The following is a 17,453-nucleotide window of genomic DNA, read 5'->3' as shown; positions in this document are numbered from 1 at the left end:
ACGTGAGCGGCGAGGCGGCCCTCGCGCCTTGCCTGTGTATGTCGCGGGGGGTCGTGCGACCGGGCCTGGCAGGCGGCGTGGGCCCTGCGCTTGCGCTTGCGCGTGTACTGCGCCTCTCGCCGGCGGTGCTGCAGCCGCCCAATGCGGCTGTATCGATGAACCGCGCGCCGAGTGCTGTGCACCGGTGTGAGCTCTTTGGACTGAACTTGTACGCGATGCGGCCGCAGGGGCATGGCGCGCGGGCGGTGGCGGCGGCGCCGCTGCTGGGCCCGCCGTGGCTGCCGTCTCCGCCTGCGCGCGAGACGCACGAGGCGCGGCATATGCGGCGGCATGCGGCGGCGGCGCGCGACGCTGTGCCTCTGGTGCCTGCGGCCGTGCTGATCAGCAAAAAGCGCGTGCACAAGCACGCCGTCGTGCGCAACCGGTGCCGCACGCGCCTCATGGCAGCGTTGCAGGCGGTCGCCCGCGAGGTGGCGTTTCCGGTGGTGCCAGGTACGTTGTCCTACTGACGGAAGGACATGCCTATGTGTTTTTTGGCACAGCGCATCTGTACCATGTGCCGATGGATGTGCTGCAGGCGCAGGTAGGGCGGGCGATGGCCGCCGTGGCGTCCAAGGCCAGTGCGCGGGAGCGCCGGCAGCGATAGACGGGCCTACGAGGGTATCACGTGGTGTTTTAGAGACGGACCGCGCAGCGTCGCGACGCGTTCCACTACGACCATGTCGCAGCCGGGCAGCGCTAGTGTGCCGGCGCCGCAGACCGAGGGTGCGCCGAAGGACGAGGCCGTGCTGCCGCAGCCTGCTGTGCAGGCACGGCCGACGCAGCGCATGCTGCACCCGTCGATCATCATTGCCATTTGGATTGCGTTCAGCAGCGGCGTCATTGTGTACAACAAGTACCTGCTCGTGAACCTCAAGTTCCCGTACCCTGTGTTCCTTACCACGTTCCACATGGCGTTTGCCGCGGTCGGAACGCGCGTGCTTGCGCGCTACACGACGCTGCTCAAGGGCCTGTCGAGTGTGGAGATGACGCTGGACCGCTGGTACCGCAACATCTTGCCGATCGGCGCGCTGTTCTCCGCGAGTCTGATCCTGAGCAACATGGCGTACCTATACCTCAGTGTGCCGTTCATCCAGATGCTCAAGGCGTTCACGCCGGTGGCTGTGCTCATGATCTCGTTCGCGTTTGGCCTGAAGCAGATGTCCACGACGCTCACGGGTATCGTGCTCATGATCTCGTTCGGTGTCGCTACGGCATCGTACGGCGAGCTCGAGTTCAACATGACGGGCTTTGTGTACCAGGTGCTCGCGATCGGCTTCGAGAGCACGCGCCTCGTCATGGTCCAGGTGCTCCTGCAGGGCCTCAAGATGGACCCGCTCGTCAGTCTGTACTACTTCTCGCCGGTATGCGCGGCATTCAACATGCTCATCCTGCCGTTCATGGAGGGCCTGGCGCCTTTCCGCGCGCTCGCGCAGCTCGGCCCGCTCGTGCTCCTGTCGAACGCCGGCGTCGCGTTTGGTCTCAATGTTGCCTCGGTGTTCCTCATTGGCGCCGCGTCCTCGCTCACGCTCACGCTCGCTGGCGTGCTCAAGGACATTTTGCTCATTCTCGGCTCCATGTGGATCCTCGGCAGCACCGTGACCGGCCTGCAGTTCTTCGGCTATGCCATCGCGCTCGGCGGCCTCGTGCTCTTCAAGACGCACAAGAGTTAATTGGGCTGTGCCACCGCCGCCCCACCTCCTCTCGCTCCCATAGAATCCAGGGCACAGTGCACTCGCCGCTTCTTTGGCGCGGGCCGCCCCGGCGGCGTCGCCGGCGCGTCCCACACGACCTGCGTCCACGGCACCGCGATGCGCCCGGCCGCAGGGTCGTGCGGCGATGCATCGACCACGATGCGGCGCTGCGCCTCGTCCACGTCCCACAGCTGCGTCGTCCATATCGCGCCGTGCGTCTTGAGGCGCACCGCCGAGGGACGCGGGAGCGCTAGCACCTGCTGCCGCAGCGCGTCGTCACGCGCCTCGGCAGCCTGCGCACGCCGCAGCGGGTTGTGGGCACGGCACAGCACCACGGCGCGCTCGTCGCTGCCCGCCGGCGAGTGCGTGCCCTCCAGCGCATCTGCCACGTCCGGCGCGCAGATATCCACGAACCACCCACTCGCCTCCTGCAGCGCACAGCTGACGTGCGCGGCGCGCGGGCACTTGCCCTTTGTGCACTGGACCTTCGCCCCATGCTTGGCGTGCGGCGGCGCACACACCTGGCACTTGAGCGTCCAGCGCGCGCGGTGTATGTGCTCGGCGCCTTGCACAGCCGCCGGCGGCCCGTGTGCGATCCACGTCTCGGGCAGGAAACACGCGCACAGCTGATGCGCGCGGTACGGCCGCCCGCTTGCCTCGCACGACGCCTTGGCAGCAGGGATGCGTGCCAGCGCGCCGATGGCCTCGGCAGGGATCGGCACCAGCGCGTCGTCCGTCTCGTTGGGGCAGAAGACACACACGGGTCGCGCTTGCGCCGGCGCCGGCGCTAGTGCCTCGCTCGCCTTCGGTGCCTCGGCTGCCGGGCCTCGCGGCCAAAACTGGTCCACGTCAAAGTGCACGCTCTCCTGGGCCAGGGGGCAGCGGCAGTAGTCGGCGACGCGCCCCAGCTCGATCCACGACGGGAGCGCAAAGTTGACGCTCTCCGCACAGTTGAAGCCAAGATTGAAGCCGGCGTGGTAGCCGTACGGGTACGTGATCACAAACTCGTGCGCGTGCTGCACGAGCTTGAGGGGGCGGATGCCCTGGCTCTTCAGGAACGACGGCGAGACGAGGAACGACTTGTGCCGCAGGAACTGCGGACACTTGCGCGCGTCGGCGGGGAATGCAGCGGCCATGATCGACTCGAAGCGCTGGCGGTCCGCCTGGCGGATCGCGTACCACTGCTTGGGCGCGCCAAAGTGGATGTAGTTGATCGAGTGCAAGTCCATATCCTCGACGTGCCAGGCAAACGAGGCCCGCCACATGCCAAAGTACAGGTAGGGCGTCGTGACGCCCGGCAGCGCGCAGCGCAGCGTGCGCGACAGAAGGCTGTCGAGCTCGCCGACGTTCCAGTGCTGCGTGCGTGCATCGAAGAGCGTGCCCTGCTGGTCTGCACCGTACATGGGCGGCTGTCCGAGGTTGAGCGTGCGCCAGTACTCGGTCTCAATCGCACGGCACGTCGGCTCGTCCCAGTCGGCCGCGCGGAGCGTGTGGCCGGCCTCGCGCTCGGCATCGGTGAGCGCCTCTCGGAGCCACTGGTGCTCGTAGTCAAACGCTCGCCACTCCTCGCTCGAGGTGCTCTTCGATGGGGTCGCACGCGCACGGTGCGCCGCGCCCAGACCCACGCCGCCGCTGCGCGTGAGCTTCCCGGCCGTAGCGAGGTTCGGCGCGGGCGACGCCTCGTACTGGCGGCTGTGCGCCACGGCCGCCTCGGCGGCCGCGGCGGCCGCGACCTGCCGCTGGATGCGCGACATGGGCGGCCCGCGCTGCGCCGGGCTCTGGCACAGGTCCGACCACTGCTTCGCGTCGAGGGGCTTGGCGCGCGTCACATTCGTCTGCGTCCACTTGCCGGGGCCTGCCGGGAGAAAGTGCTGCGTGATGGCATGCTTGATGCGCACATGGTCCAGGCTCGCGTGCGTCGGTGGCGCATCGTCCTGCGGGCAGAGACTCGGCAGGGCGGCGACCCACTCTGTAGGGGGAACGATCTTCACGATGCCGCTTTGCATGCCCCACGCATCGATCGCCTGGCAGAAGGCGTAAAAGTCGGCAAACTGCTCCATGGTCGGCTCAAAGACCGGCACGCCCTCCAGGCGCACCGGCCCCTCGCTCGCACCGTCGAGGCTCTCGGGCACGGGGAGCTGGGCGGTGCGGGGGTACAGGTACGACGGCCGCAGCCCACGCAGATGCGGCTGCTTCACATCGCCCCGGTCTTCCCAAGGCGGCCCGGGGCAGGCGACCATCACCAGCGAACGTCCCTGGCGCGGACGCGGCCCCCGCATCGCCTGCTTAGTCAGCCAAAAGGGCCACGCCCGGCCTGTCGACGTGCGTGTGCGGCGGCCATGTCGACCAAGGGCGCCGCGGCGTCCGGCAAGCCGCACGACTACAAGGCACACTTCACGCGGACACGGTCCAAGTATGAAAAGGTCATGGAGGTGCGTGTGCTCACTAACGGCAGCGCCAGCGCGAGCTGCAGAAACACGCGACGGACGCCATGAGCAAGCAGCAAAATCTACAGGACGAGGTCGAGTACGTGCGGCCGACTCACGCAGTTTCCTTCTTGACGCCATCCTCGATGTACAGACCAAGGCGGAGCGTGGCGAGCTGCTAGTGCTGCCGCCGAGTATCCGCGTAGAGTCCGCCGAGCCAACGCACGCCGGCCCGGGCAGCTCGCATGGAGCGCCCGTCCTGGCCAGTCCAGCCGAGTACTCGGACGACGACGCGACACCGGACGTCACCGTCGATATCGCCATCGAGGACGATGCAGGACCGGACGAGACGGGGATGCCGTCTTCCAGCTCGTCCGCGGCGAGTTTGCCCAAACGGCCGCGCATGTCGACGCCGCACGGCGACGAGCTGTTCGCTGCGGATCCAGCGTCCGATGCCCGGCCCGGCTCGCCGAAGCGGCCGCGCCTCACGTAGCCTGTCGCCGCAGACCGCGCCGCCTGTCGGCCTCCACACTTCCTCCATGCTGCCGACGCCGTGGCGTGGCTGGCTGCGCGCTGTCCCGCTTGTGCGGCATGCGTCCACGACGCCTTTTTACCGGCCACTGCCTGATCCAGGCGTGGGCTGGCGCGCTGATGAAGTTGATGAGGCGCGGCGCGCCGCGCGCGCGCGGCACATGCGGTTCAGCGAGGAGGACGCGGCGGAGCTTGCGCAGCTGCAGGCGTCGCTCACTGAGCTGCGCCACGCGCAGTCGGCGCGCGATGCCGAGCAGAAGCGCATGGCCGAGCTGATCCCACGCCTCGCAAAGAGCGGCGCCGCGCCCGCTGACCTCGAGACACATCGCCACCGTGCGCGGGAGCTGCGCGCCGAGCTCCGTGCGCTCGACAAGCGCGTGGCCGACGCACAGGCGCGCTCGCTGGCGGTCCGCAGCGCGTGGCCAAACCGCATGCATGCGGATGTGCCGCACGGCCCGGAGTCCGTGTCGCGCGTCGTGACGATCCGCGACGCTCGCGCCGAGGGATTCCGAGCGCCGCTGCCTACCATCGATCTTCCGTGCACGGTCGCCGAGCTCGCTGCGAACGAGGCTATGCAAGCGGCCCTGCCCTCAGACGCTCAGCGTGACCACATTGCGCGCGCCCAGGCACTTTCGCACGGCACGATCGATATGATCTCGGGCATCACCACGACCGGCCCATCGTGGCCCTACATGCTTGGCACCATGGCCCTGCTGGAGCATGCGCTTACGCAGTACGCGCTGCATGTGGCCGTGCGCCACCACTTTACGCCGGTGTGCGTGCCGGATGTGGTCAAGACCGATGTCGCTGAGCGCTGCGGGTTCCGGCCGCGCGACGAGGCGGCGGCGCAGACCTACTTTGTCGACACGCAGCGCGATGCAGATGCACCAGCGCTCTGCCTGGCCGGCACGGCTGAGATCCCACTCGCCGCGCTTGTCGCGAAGAACACGTACCGCGTCGGCGACGGCACACCGAATGCGGGCGGCGACGTGACGCGGCATGCGCTACCCGTCAAGCTCGTGGCCCTCGGCCACGCGTTCCGTGCGGAGGCAGGGGCGCGCGGTGCCGACACGCGGGGTCTGTACCGGATCCACCAGTTTACCAAGGCCGAGCTGTTTGCGGTGACGACCGCCGATGCGAGCGATGCGATGCTCGAGTCGCTGCGGCGCGTGCAGGAGGAGATTGTCGCTGGCCTCGGACTCCTGTACCGCGTCCTGGACATGTCGTCCGAGGAGCTCGGCGCGAGCGCGTACCGCAAGTACGACATTGAGGCGTGGATGCCGGGCCGGGGCGCATGGGGCGAGATCTGCTCCGCGTCCAACTGCACCGACTACCAGGCGCGGCGCCTCGCGATCAAGTACAAGGACGGCAGGCAGAGCCACTATGCCCACACGCTCAATGCGACGGCCGCGGCCATCCCGCGGCTCATTGTCGCGCTGCTCGAGACGTACAGTGGGAACAAGCTCGTGCTCCCTGCCTCGTTGCGTCCATTTTGGCTGGGCGGCGCGGCCGACCCGCATGTGCAGTGGGCCGAGCTGGCCCCCCCCTCGCTGCCGCACGCCGCGCCGGCGCCGACGCCGGCCGGCGCCGCTACCTCGCCTGCGCCGCGCGACGGTGCTCGCTCCGATGCGCCGCCGCCTCGCTCCGCACTGGCTCGCGCACAGGCCAGGCTGCGTGCGCTCGCAAAGCGCACGGGCGCTGATCCTGCGCCGCTCCTCGTCTCGTTCCTTCTGCTGCATGAGCTCACGGCGATCGTGCCGCTGGTGCTTCTGGCCGTGCTCCTGGCTGTCTTTGGCGCGGGCGATGCGCTGCTACGTGCGCTCCATGAGGCCATCGCACGCATGTGGCCGGCCGAGAGCAGCCTCCTCTCCGACTGGGTCTCGCGGGGCCGGCGCATGGCCACGCGCATGTGTGCGCGCTGCGATGCGCTGCTGCCTCGCGAGTCCGGTGCGCCGGGCGCCGCGGTGTGGCTCACGAGCCTCACGGCCGCGTACGTGGCTGTCAAGCTTTTGTGGCCGGTCCGCATTGCCGCATCCCTCGCGCTCGCCCCCGCGACGGCGCGCCTGCTCCAGCCGCTGTGGCGCCGCCTGCCGGGCCTGCGCCGCCGTTCCGTCACGCCGTAGTCGTTGGCCTCCACATTGGACGTCCATGTTCGTTGCGATCGTAGGGCTCGCGTGTGCCGGCAAGTCGGCCGTGGCCGAGTACCTCGAGTCGCGGCATGGCTTTCAGCGCGTGGGCCTGGGTGACTCGGGTGCGGGCCGGTCTTTTGCTACGCCTGACGAGATGCTGCACTTCGTGACGTGCCACTGGCGCTCCAACTTTGTGACCCTCGATATCGACACGAATGTGCTCGTGGACGTGTTTGAGAAGCGCCCCTTTTTCCTGCTGCTTGGCGTCGAAGCGCCGCTCATGCAGAGGTGGCGGCGCGCACAGGCACGTGCGCTCGCGGGCGAGCAGGTGCCATTATCGCTCGAGGCCTTTGTCGCGCTGGACGATGCTGTGCTGTACGGCTGTGCACCGAGCGAGGAGGGCGATACGTCCGCGGACCTCTCGAGCCTGTCGCTCATGGATCCGTCCGGCGCGGCCGTCTCGGCGTCGCTGCCGGATGCGCCCAGCTCGCTCGCCTCGCTCCTGCAGCGGTGCCAGGTGCGCATTGCGAATACGTTCAGCCATATGACCGAGCTGCACGCGCATCTCGACTCGCTTGCGCTGCCGTCGACGCACCGCATCCGGCCGTCCTGGGACACGTACTTTGTGCGGCTCTGCACGCTCGCGGCGATGCGCTCAAACTGCATGAAGCGCCGCGTGGGCGCTGTGATTGTCCGGGATCACCGCGTGCTATCCACCGGCTACAATGGGACGCCCCGCGGTCTCACCAACTGCAGCGAGGGCGGCTGCACGCGCTGCAATGGGAGCGCGCCGTGCGGGAGCAGCCTAGACGAGTGCCTGTGCCTGCACGCCGAGGAAAATGCGCTCCTCGAGCTCGGGCGCGACCGTGGCGGCGCGCAGGGCACGGTCCTGTACTGCAATACGTACGTATGCGCCACTCACCCCAGCTGCCCCTGCCTCCGGTGCGCGGTCAAAATTGTGCAGACGGGTGTGAAAGAGGTCGTGTACCAGCTTGAGTACAGCATGGACGATCGCAGTGCGCAGATCTTTGCCGACGCGGGCGTCGCGTTCCGTCGGTATGTGCCGCCGTTCTAGATCAGTGGCACAGGGCCGCATGCGCATTGGTGCCGCGCTCCTGCGCATAGTACGCGCCGGCCATGGCGCCGAGCACGATCGCGCCCAGGAGCCACGCATTGTAGGTCATCATGACTAGCATGAGAAAGCACGAGAGAGCCACCTGCGCGCCGTACATGCCGCTCCGCACAAGGCGCAGGCGCGCGGGCGTCTGCAGCGCACGCGGGAGACGGGAAAGGAGCGCGGGCCGCTTGGGGCTGTCGCCCTCCAGGACGTCGCTGCTGGCGAGCGGCATGACGCGCCGCGGCGTCGTCCTGGAGGGCGGACTATCGTCGCGCCGCGGCCGCTGGCCATGCACCCCCTGCGTGTGTGCGATCGCCACCTCCAAGTGCTGTAGGTACAGCTTCAGGACTTCGTAGCCCATCGCGAGGGCAAACACGACAGCTAGCGACACCACAAACTGCTTCTCGGTCTTGACATGCCACGACCGATGCACAATGCACATCCCGCTCGTGTCTGTGTTCCAGATCATCGACATGGTGCACTCTGCGCCCATGCCACCATGTTCCATGTGGTCGTGATGCCCGCCCGCGGGCGCGGGCGTGTCATGACACGGCATGGCACCGTGCCCGTTCGACGCCATCGTGGGCCAACACCACGTGCCGCCACCGCCGGGGCCCCAATATGCCACCGCCTCGGGCCGCGTACCGGCGGCACTTCTTTCCACGGCTGGGCGCCGGCGAGCCAGTGCCGCCTTTCCTTGTGGGCCCCGCCGGTGCACCGCCGACAGCGCTTGACGAGGCGCTGTACGAGCTCCTTTTTCGTGCGTGCCGGCAGTGTATCCTGCCATGGTACGCGCCCATCTCGCAGGACCGCGAGGCGCTCCATGCGCTCGTCCACATGGCACGGCTGCTCGCCCATCAGGTGCAGGCACGCACCGGTGCACTCCCGCTCGCGCTCGTGCCGGCCCATGAGCGCGACGCATGCCTCGCTCGCCGCGCGCGCGTCGCACGCACCCTGTGCGAGCGCGTTCCACTGATCCTTGTGCAGCACATGCGGCACTTCCATGTGGCCAGTGATACGCGCTTGGGCGCCGCTCACGCGTACGCGTTGCTGGGCGCCCACCCCGGCGTCGTCGACGGACGCATCAGCGATGCATACTGGCGTGCCTCCCTCGCGCCATGCCTCGCATCGCTTCGTGCGACAGCGCACGCGGCCGACCCGGCGGCCTTCTCCGAGCTCGATGAGCTGCTGCTGCGCGATCTTCTGGTGTATGCCCTTCGCACGAATCTCACGGCGTTCTCGCCCGCGGCGCTGTGCATGATAGCACACCGCGCCTTGGATCGTGCGCGCGCACACCCGATGGGGCCCTTCGCGCAGCTGGCATGGGTCGTCCGCCAGCTCGCGTCTATGCTGTGCGCTGCAGGCAGACAGACACGCCGATTCGCGCAGCAGCGCGACGCGGGCGCGGTCATCCTTGCTGACGATGCGCCGCCCATGACACGGCTCGCGGTCCTCGCTCTCGCGGAGGCACTCCAACTGTCGGCGCGCCCGGTCGGTGCATGGATCCTCGCTGTGCTGCTCACACTCGCGCGCTGCTTCGCGCCTATCCTCGATCCGTACGTGTGGCGTACTGACGCAGTGCCATGATGCGTTTCGCTATGGCGAACCTGTACTCGGAGCATTGGGCGCCCATGGCCGCCCAGGCACTTGCGCCTGCTTCGCCGCCCACGCCGGTGCCCGACGTGCGCAAGCCCAGCGCGGATCCGGAGCATGCGTTCTTCCGCCTGTGTATTCGGTGCTGGCTCTATACCCCTTGTATGTGATGCAGGCTCACATCAGCCTGGCTGCGCTTCCTCTATGGTGGCACGTATGATGCACAGATGAATACGATCCAGCACGCTCTCGCGCCCTTTTTTGCGCCGGCGGCGCACGAGCCACTGCTTCACTGTGCCTTGCTGCTGTACGAAAGTGCTTGGCTCTGCCTGCAGCCTTAGTCATCTCCCATACCCCAGGTCATGGTGTCGTTCGATCCCAGGGAGCACCCCCATCGGCGGTGGAATCCGCTGCAGCGCTCGTACGTGATATGCTCGCCGCACCGTACGCAGCGGCCGTGGCAGGGTGCGCAAGAGTCGGTGGGTCAGCCGGCCCTCCCGGCGTACGATCCCCGCTGCTACCTGTGCCCGGGCAACACGCGAGCGACGGGGGCCCAGAACGATGCGTACACGTCTACATACGTGTTCGAAAACGACTATGCGGCGCTAAAGGTACAGGAGGTCGAGCCGCCAGCGCGCGCCTCTGGCATCGAGGCGGCCCTCTTCGATATGCAGCCTGTGCGCGGCGCCTGCTACGTGCTGTGTTTTCATCCGCACCACAACCTCACGCTCGCGCACCTTACGACGCCGCCGTATTCGGCTGATGCACATATTGTGCCGATTGTCAAGGCATGGCAGTCCCTGTACCGCTCGATCGCGCGTGACCATACCTATGTCAAATACATACAGTTCTTTGAGAACAAGGGCAGTGCCATGGGGTGCAGCAATCCGCATCCTCATGGTCAAATATGGGCACTGGACTGCGTCCCTGGTGAGCCACTCCGCGAGAACGAAAGTATGAAGGCGTTTGCTTTGGATCCCCAGCATGCGCATGCGCAGGGCCCTCGCGATCCGCATGGTCGGCCATGCCTGCTGCTCGAGTACGTGCACCTTGAGTTGCACAAGGAGAAACGGCCCCGCATCGTGACGCTGAACAACCACTTTGTTGCGCTGGTACCATTTTGGGCCGTCTGGCCTTTTGAGATAATGGTCCTGCCGTACCAGCGATTCATTGCCTCGCTCGACGATCTCGACGACGAGGAGGTGAGCGCGCTCGCAGCCATTCTTGGCGAGGTCGCTTGCCGATTTGACAACCTGTTCCAGACATCGTTTCCGTATTCGATGGGGCTGCACCAGCGCCCAACACCTACACTAAGCGACGCCGAAGACCCCGGCATGTTTGCTCTACTGCATATCCACTTTTACCCGCCGCTCCTACGCAGTGCGACGGTGCGCAAGTTCCTGGTCGGGTACGTTGTATGCGCTGACGCAGCTTTGAAATGATGGCCGAGCCGCAGCGCGATATTACGGCAGAATCAGCCGCAGGACACCTTCGGGAATGCGGCACAGCCCACTTCGCTGCTCCCTAACTGCGTGTGTCGTCCAGGGTGGGCCTCAGCGCCGGTCCACGTCTGTGGAGACGCCATGGCCTCTCGTGGAGGTGGTATTGCGCCGAGGCCCCCTACCTCTGTGCGTGCCTTCACCGCCGAAGGGACGTGATTGGGCAAGCCCGTACGTGTCGGATCGTTCTTCTGTCATCGATTCGGACATAGAGCCAATTTCTGCCGCGCAAGTTTCGTTGTTCTACTGAAACGTGGATACCTGTCTATCAGACATGCCATTTGTACACCATTCCAGCGCTTTGATCGCCTGAATACCATTCTTCAAAGAAACAAAAGGTATATAAGAGCACCAGGATAATTTCTTCTGCCCATCAAGTTTCTTGATCCCGGACCTGTGATTCAAGCAACTCGTCTACTAGCAAGATGAAGTTCATTTCCACCTCCAGTGTCGCACTAGCTATTGCCCTTGCTTGCATGGCCCATGCGGCACCCATTCAGTCGACTATCTCATCCAAAGAACCAACCCATTTAGAACGGCTTGGTCTTCACAGCCCTGGGGTGACCATTCCTCCATCCATGATTGATCTGAACCGTCGCATGGTGATTGCTCCTGAAGAGAAGTGTGATGAACCTCAAGACCAAGGTTCTGGAGGCAACGGAGGCTCAGGCGGCGAAGGGGGTAATGGTGGCTCAGGCGGCAACGGAGGTTCTGGCGGCAAAGGAGGCTCTGGAGGTTCTGGAGGTTCCGGTGGCAGCGGAGGCTCAGGGGGCAACGGAGGCTCAGGGGGAAAAGGAGGCTCAGGCGGCGGCGGAGGTTCCGGTGGCAACGGAGGTTCCGGTGGCAACGGAGGTTCCGGTGATAACGGAGGCTCTGGTGGTAAAGGAGGCTCTGGGGGCAACGGAGGCTCTGGGGGCAACGGAGGTTCCGGTGGCAACGGAGGCTCTGGAGGTTCTGGAGGCTCTGGTGGCAAAGGAGGCTCTGGAGGCAACGGAGGTTCCGGTGGCAACGGAGGCTCTGGAGGCAACGGAGGTTCTGGTGGCAACGGAGGCTCTGGAGGCAACGGAGGTTCTGGTGGCAAAGGAGGCTCTGGAGGCAACGGAGGTTCCGGTGGCAACGGAGGTTCCGGTGGCAACGGAGGCTCTGGAGGCAACGGAGGTTCCGGTGGCAACGGAGGCTCTGGAGGCAAAGGAGGCTCTGGAGGCAACGGAGGTTCTGGTGGCAGAGGAGGCTCTGGTGGCAAAGGTGGCCACGGCGGTTCCGACAGCAACGGAGGCTCTAGTGGCGAAGGAGGTTCTGGAGGTAAAGGAGGATCCGGTGGCTCTGGCGGTAAAGGAGGTAGCGGCGGTTCGCCTGGCTCTCCCGGTTCGCCTGGCTCTCCGGGCTCTCCTGGCTCTCCTGGCTCTCCTGGCTCTCCTGGCTCTCCTGGCTCTCCTGGCTCTCCTGGTTCTCCCGGTTCTCCCGGTTCTCCTGGTTCTCCCGGTTCTCCCGGTTCTCCTGGTTCTCCTGGTTCTCCTGGTTCTCCTGGTTCTCCCGGTTCTCCTGGTTCTCCCGGTTCTCCTGGTTCTCCTGGCTCTCCTGGCTCTCCTGGATCTCCCGGATCTCCCGGATCTCCTGGCTCTCCTGGATCTCCTGGCTCTCCTGGATCTCCTGGCTCTCCTGGATCTCCTGGTTCTCCTGGTTCTTCCGGTTCTTCCGGTTCGCCTGACTCTTCTGGCTCCCAAAGTCCTACGAGCAATGGCAATGGAGGTAAAGGCCCTTCCTCTTCAAAATCACCTAGCACTACAGCTCCGTCGCGTACAAGCACGTCACACCACCCCACCGCTACTATGGTTACTACGCGGCGGCCTCACGCTACTGCTCCCTCGAATCAACCTGTGCCAGTAGTCACACCTCAACCACCCTCAACCGGTACATCACCTGGTAATGGATCGGGTGGTGGCATTCCTCCGTCGTCAGGTGGTTCCAATGGCGGCCGTGGTCCCGGCAGTCCCAACAGTGGCGGTAGTCCCGGCGGCAGCCCAGGAATTTATCCCCCCAGTAGCGGCTCCTCTGGTGGCCCTTACTCTCCCAGTGATTCTTCGCCAAGTGAGTCTCCTGACACCCAGCCAGAAGGCAGTCAGCCTGGTGGCTACTGTCCTGAGTGTGAGGGTGGTGAAAGTCAACCAAACGAAGGACCTGGATGTGAGGAACCTCAACCGGAGACTCAGCCCGATTGTCCAGAGTGTGAGGGCGGTGATAGTCAACCAGACGAAGGACCTGAATGTGAGGAACCTCAACCGGAGACTCAGCCCGATTGCCCAGAGTGTGAAGGTGCTGGGGATAACCCTAACGATCAGGTCCCTGATGACGGCACAGAAGAGGGCTGTGATGGAGATGATGACAGTCTTGACGGTGGCGATGACACCGGCGACGCTGATATTCAAGGCGGCGACTGCGACGAGGATGGTAGCTATGGGGACGACGATGGCGGCTTCGGCGATGACGGCAGTTTCGGCGGCGACGACGGCGGCTATGGCGGTGACGATGGCGGCTATGGCGGCTTCGGCGGCGATGACGGCGGTTATGGCGGTGACGATGGCGGCTTCGGCGGCGATGACGGCGGTTATGGCGGTGACGATGGCGGCTATGGCGGCTTCGGCGGCGACGACGGCGGTTATGGCGGTGACGATGGCGGCTATGGCGGCTTCGGCGGCGACGACGGCGGCTTCGGTGATTTTGGGGGAGGCGATTTTGGTGGACTTGGCGGAGACTATTAATCTCTTCTACTCTCCCGCAAGGGCGTCCTCTAGCTAGCTAGATTCCATCTTTCTGTATCTCCTTTACTGCCAGTAATGCCTGAGTCCTTGCTCCGAGCAGTTGTGTGGAGGTTATGCATCGGCCGAAGGGCGCCATTTTTTTCTTCCACGCCCTGGCCAGGTGAGCCGTGTCCAGGCATCAATGCGCTGAGGGCTATCATGGCAGCGAAGACGAAAGAGTCCGTCCCCAGCCCTGGTACGCCCAATTCACCCTCTAGAAGTCCCGCTGGGACTAAACTTCCTTGGATAGCACTACAGGATGAGTCTATATCACCTATCCCACCCCTTTTCACGCGGGATGGGGGTTATATGTTTCTGGTCCAGGACGCTACGGTTTTGATCATCTCGCGATTAACGAATCGTGTTGTGACGAGTCTCTCGGGTGAAAGCACACCAGAGGAGCACAAGCATACCGCTCCCATCACCGGTATGCAACTGAGCGCGTTCAATCCGCTTCAGCTCATCACAACCTCCCTGGATGGAACCATCAAAACGTGGGACTACTTGGATTCTGAGCTCCACGACAATGTACAGGTGGGTCACGCAATTGTGAGCATGAGTGCCAGTATGCAATGGAAAAATCGCCTTTTTGTGGCTGTCTGTAAGCGCACTGGTCATGCGAGCACTTCAGACGGCAAGGCCAAGGAAGCATCCAGCACCATCTATTCGGTTCAGCTGGGTCGAAGTACGCCTCGCCTGCACAAGCCCTCCAAATTGGTGCGACTTGGTAAGACGCGCCCTGTGTCGCACCTCTCTGTGTCGCCGGACGGCCGGTGGCTCATTGCCACTAGCCTCGCCAAAGTCCATGTCCTTGACTTGAATGATACCAGCGCCGGCTTCACCAAGTATGCCACGGAAAGCCACATTACCGCGCTTGCGTTCCACCCCGACAAGCAAATGGCGCGATTCGCCACCGGCGAACAGAACGGAAAGATCAAGATTTGGCATTGTCTTGAGCTCGCCAACGACCCTTTGCCTGCGCGGGGCGATGGGCCATGGGAGCCTGTAGCCGTGACAACGACATTGCACTGGCATTCCCATGCTGTGGCCGCATTACAGTATACGCCAGATGGCTCCCAGTTGCTTTCTGGTGGCGAGGAGGCAGTGCTTGTTTTGTGGAAGCTTAATAGCGGACATGCCGGTGGTTCGGAGGGTCGCGAGTATGTGCCGCGTCTGGGTGCGCCCATTGTGGCACTCGCCATCGCTTCTGGCTTTGAAGGAACCGAGCAGGAATATGTGGTGCGTCTGGCCGACGGCAGCACATCGTTTATTGCCAGTCTGAGCCTGAAGCCAACCCGCACCTTTTCGACGATCAAGACGGATGCGATGCGTTCTCTCCTCTCTTCTGAAGCACGGACGAGACAGACACAGCCCCTTTCGTATGACCCAGCGTCCGGGCAACTCGCACTTTTGGCTGGCCACCCATCGACGTTGCAGTTTGTCGACCTAGCCACGCGCACTCACGTCCGTGACATGGAAGTGGTCCCCTCGAATCGTGTATCGCGACCTGAGGCGCAGCTGATCACGCCGCAGGCTGTGCAGTTTGTGGTGTTCTCGGCTCCAAAGAAAGACTCGCTCCATGCTGAGTGGATGGCCACGCTGGATGGCCGGGATGGTGGCACTTTTACGGCAGAACTCTCTTTGAAACTGTGGCAATGGGATGCCCGGAGCAAGACCTATGTGCTCAACACGCGCATTGACCACCCGCATGAGGGCGCTGTGACGAGTCTGGCGTTCTCTCCGGTGCTCTCGGAGCAGCCGCTCGACTCGTTCTTGCTAGCTTCCACCGGCACGGATGGTCAGGTGAAAACCTGGCGAATGGCGACCCGCACGCTGAAGGGTACACGCACCGAACTATTCTGGGTGTGTCGGTCGTCGTTCGCGTATCGTGATACAACGCCCCAGCATGTCGCTTGGGCTCCGGACGGCTCGCTGCTAGCCGTATCTCAGGGGCCTTTCATCACACTATGGGACCCTCATACACTGGTCATGCAGGCTCACTTGTCGTCACCGGATCTCAAGCAGGTGTCGTCTTCTCTGTTTGTGGGCCGCAAGGGCCGATACCTGTCCGTGCTGGGCTCGCAGGCCCGGCTCCTGGTGTGGGACCTCGTGTTCCAGACCGTAGTGTGGTCGAGCGACGCGCCCGTGCAGGCACAGGTCGCGCACGCTGAGGGCCTCTTGGCTGCTCGTGCAGCCTCCGGTGCTACGGTGTTGGAGTATATTGTGCCCCGCACACAGTCTGTGGACCGCGTCTACAGCGTTTCACTGGAGCTCGGTCCAACCTACATCAATGCATCGGTGGATAACGACCCAGAGCACCTGTGCCTTTTGGCGCAGCGCCCAAGTGGGATGTTGGTGGGCATTGGCGGCGGAGCTCTTCGCCCCATCATGCCGTCAGCATCGCTGCACAGGACGGCCATGGAGAATGCGCGCGCCACGCTGTTCGACGAGCTCTTTGGTCTTGCTGATGCGGAGCATAACCGTGTGCAAGAGGTGCTGGATGAGGATGCACAACGGATGCAGACCCTCCTGTCCGATGTGTCTGTACCGACGACTATGGAGCTGTTTACCACGCCAGCCCATTTGTTGCCACCTATGTCGTCTCTCCTCGACAACTTTGTGGATGCCATATTGCCCGCTCACTCGGCGCCAGCCCCTTTGCCTGTGTCTGAGGAAGCGGCCGCACCAATGGCCATGGACGAGCCTGTGACGCCTCGTCTGGACGCGCTCGACCACGTGGCCAAGGCTCGCGATGCCGATATCAGCCACTTGACTGCGGTGTTCAACCAGCTCATGGCAACGCCGCGCCTGTCCGAAGGTGAGGCGCGCCCTTCTTCGCGCTCGTCCAAGAGCAAGCGGAAAGTGTCGCGCTCTATGTAGAGGATACCAAGGTCCATTATATCTCATCGTCGTTAAGCTCCCGCTCCATCTCGAGGGCCAGATCATCGAGAAAATGCTGATCATCGCTGCCCGCCGACTGGGGTGACACGGCTTCGTCCTCCGGTGGCAAGACAGTTCGTGTACTGCTATCCGTTTTTCGCCGTTTTGCATCGTTCTCGATGTCGTCGCTGTCTGCCAGAATACTGTTCCGCAGTTTCGACGGCTCATTCGTCCGTGCGCCTGCGGCCCGTCGCCGAAGTGACGGCGCCGGGGACTCTGTTTCGGGGCTTGGGACAGATCTGCGTAAGGTCCGATCACGTACTCTGTGAGGCTAGAGCCTAGAAGTGAGTCGTTTTCTGTCTCTGTGTCATCGTCATCCAAAAAGGCATCGACCTCGTCTTCCGCCTCGCCCCAGTCCATGTGGGCGAGGTTTTCCATCACCTGCTGGTCATCAGACAGTGTGTCGGAGAAGGTGCTCTGGGTCAAGTCTTGCGCCTCGGGCGGTAGGAGCGAGAGCTCCGTATTACGGGGAATGAGATAGGCCGCTTCGCCCTGTCGGACCCAGCTGCATATGGAATCATTGAGCCACGACGGCCAAACGACTTGGACGTTGCCGCGACGGTAGGCCTGCTCGGCTTTCATTGTATGTGGCTCAAGTTAGCAGCATGTACATACACTGGCCGCCACCATATGTGTGACGCTCTTCACTAGGTGCCTGTGGCACTTGGCACCAAACTCCTCGGCCAT

At 64.2% G+C, this 17,453-nt stretch overlaps 6 protein-coding genes and 1 pseudogene across 7 annotated transcripts; 5 read left to right on the top strand and 2 right to left on the bottom strand.

The window, feature by feature from the left end:
- Nucleotides 1–719: 719 nt before the first annotated feature.
- Nucleotides 720–1,641, top strand: MSY001_1992 (uncharacterized protein; the record flags this gene model as incomplete). Its single annotated transcript, XM_018883822.1, has 2 exons — nucleotides 720–1,555; nucleotides 1,593–1,641. The coding sequence occupies 2 exons, from the start codon at nucleotides 720–722 to the stop codon at nucleotides 1,639–1,641; spliced, it is 885 nt and encodes a 294-aa protein (XP_018740543.1).
- A 368-nt stretch (nucleotides 1,642–2,009) lies between these two features.
- Nucleotides 2,010–4,012, bottom strand: MSY001_1991 (uncharacterized protein; the record flags this gene model as incomplete). The annotated part of the gene is made up of 2 exons (XM_018883821.1): nucleotides 2,010–2,174; nucleotides 2,255–4,012. The coding sequence occupies 2 exons, from the start codon at nucleotides 4,010–4,012 to the stop codon at nucleotides 2,010–2,012; spliced, it is 1,923 nt and encodes a 640-aa protein (XP_018740542.1).
- Nucleotides 4,013–4,698: 686 nt separating this feature from the next.
- MSY001_1990 lies at nucleotides 4,699–6,813 on the top strand (annotated as a pseudogene). Its single transcript is given in 2 exon segments — nucleotides 4,699–6,137; nucleotides 6,144–6,813. Coding segments are annotated over 2 exon segments (2,109 nt in total).
- Nucleotides 6,814–6,838: 25 nt separating this feature from the next.
- Nucleotides 6,839–7,894, top strand: MSY001_1989 (uncharacterized protein; the record flags this gene model as incomplete). The annotated part of the gene is made up of 1 exon (XM_018883819.1): nucleotides 6,839–7,894. One exon carries the CDS (start codon nucleotides 6,839–6,841, stop codon nucleotides 7,892–7,894), a length of 1,056 nt encoding a protein of 351 aa, XP_018740541.1.
- Nucleotides 7,895–9,891: 1,997 nt separating this feature from the next.
- Nucleotides 9,892–11,057, top strand: MSY001_1988 (uncharacterized protein; the record flags this gene model as incomplete). The annotated part of the gene is made up of 2 exons (XM_018883818.1): nucleotides 9,892–10,937; nucleotides 10,961–11,057. 2 exons carry the CDS (start codon nucleotides 9,892–9,894, stop codon nucleotides 11,055–11,057), a joined length of 1,143 nt encoding a protein of 380 aa, XP_018740540.1.
- A 3,078-nt stretch (nucleotides 11,058–14,135) lies between these two features.
- MSY001_1987 (uncharacterized protein) lies at nucleotides 14,136–16,706 on the top strand (the record flags this gene model as incomplete). The annotated part of the gene is made up of 1 exon (XM_018883817.1): nucleotides 14,136–16,706. One exon carries the CDS (start codon nucleotides 14,136–14,138, stop codon nucleotides 16,704–16,706), a length of 2,571 nt encoding a protein of 856 aa, XP_018740539.1.
- A 224-nt stretch (nucleotides 16,707–16,930) lies between these two features.
- On the bottom strand, nucleotides 16,931–17,348 carry MSY001_1986 (uncharacterized protein; the record flags this gene model as incomplete). Its single annotated transcript, XM_018883816.1, has 2 exons — nucleotides 16,931–16,982; nucleotides 17,029–17,348. 2 exons carry the CDS (start codon nucleotides 17,346–17,348, stop codon nucleotides 16,931–16,933), a joined length of 372 nt encoding a protein of 123 aa, XP_018740538.1.
- Nucleotides 17,349–17,453: the final 105 nt, after the last annotated feature.

Source organism: Malassezia sympodialis, genomic scaffold, assembly GCF_000349305.1.
Source record: "Malassezia sympodialis ATCC 42132 genomic scaffold, msy_sf_9, whole genome shotgun sequence".
NCBI classification, from domain to species: Eukaryota; Fungi; Basidiomycota; class Malasseziomycetes; order Malasseziales; family Malasseziaceae; genus Malassezia; species Malassezia sympodialis.
This window is presented reverse-complemented; position numbering and strand designations above follow the sequence as displayed.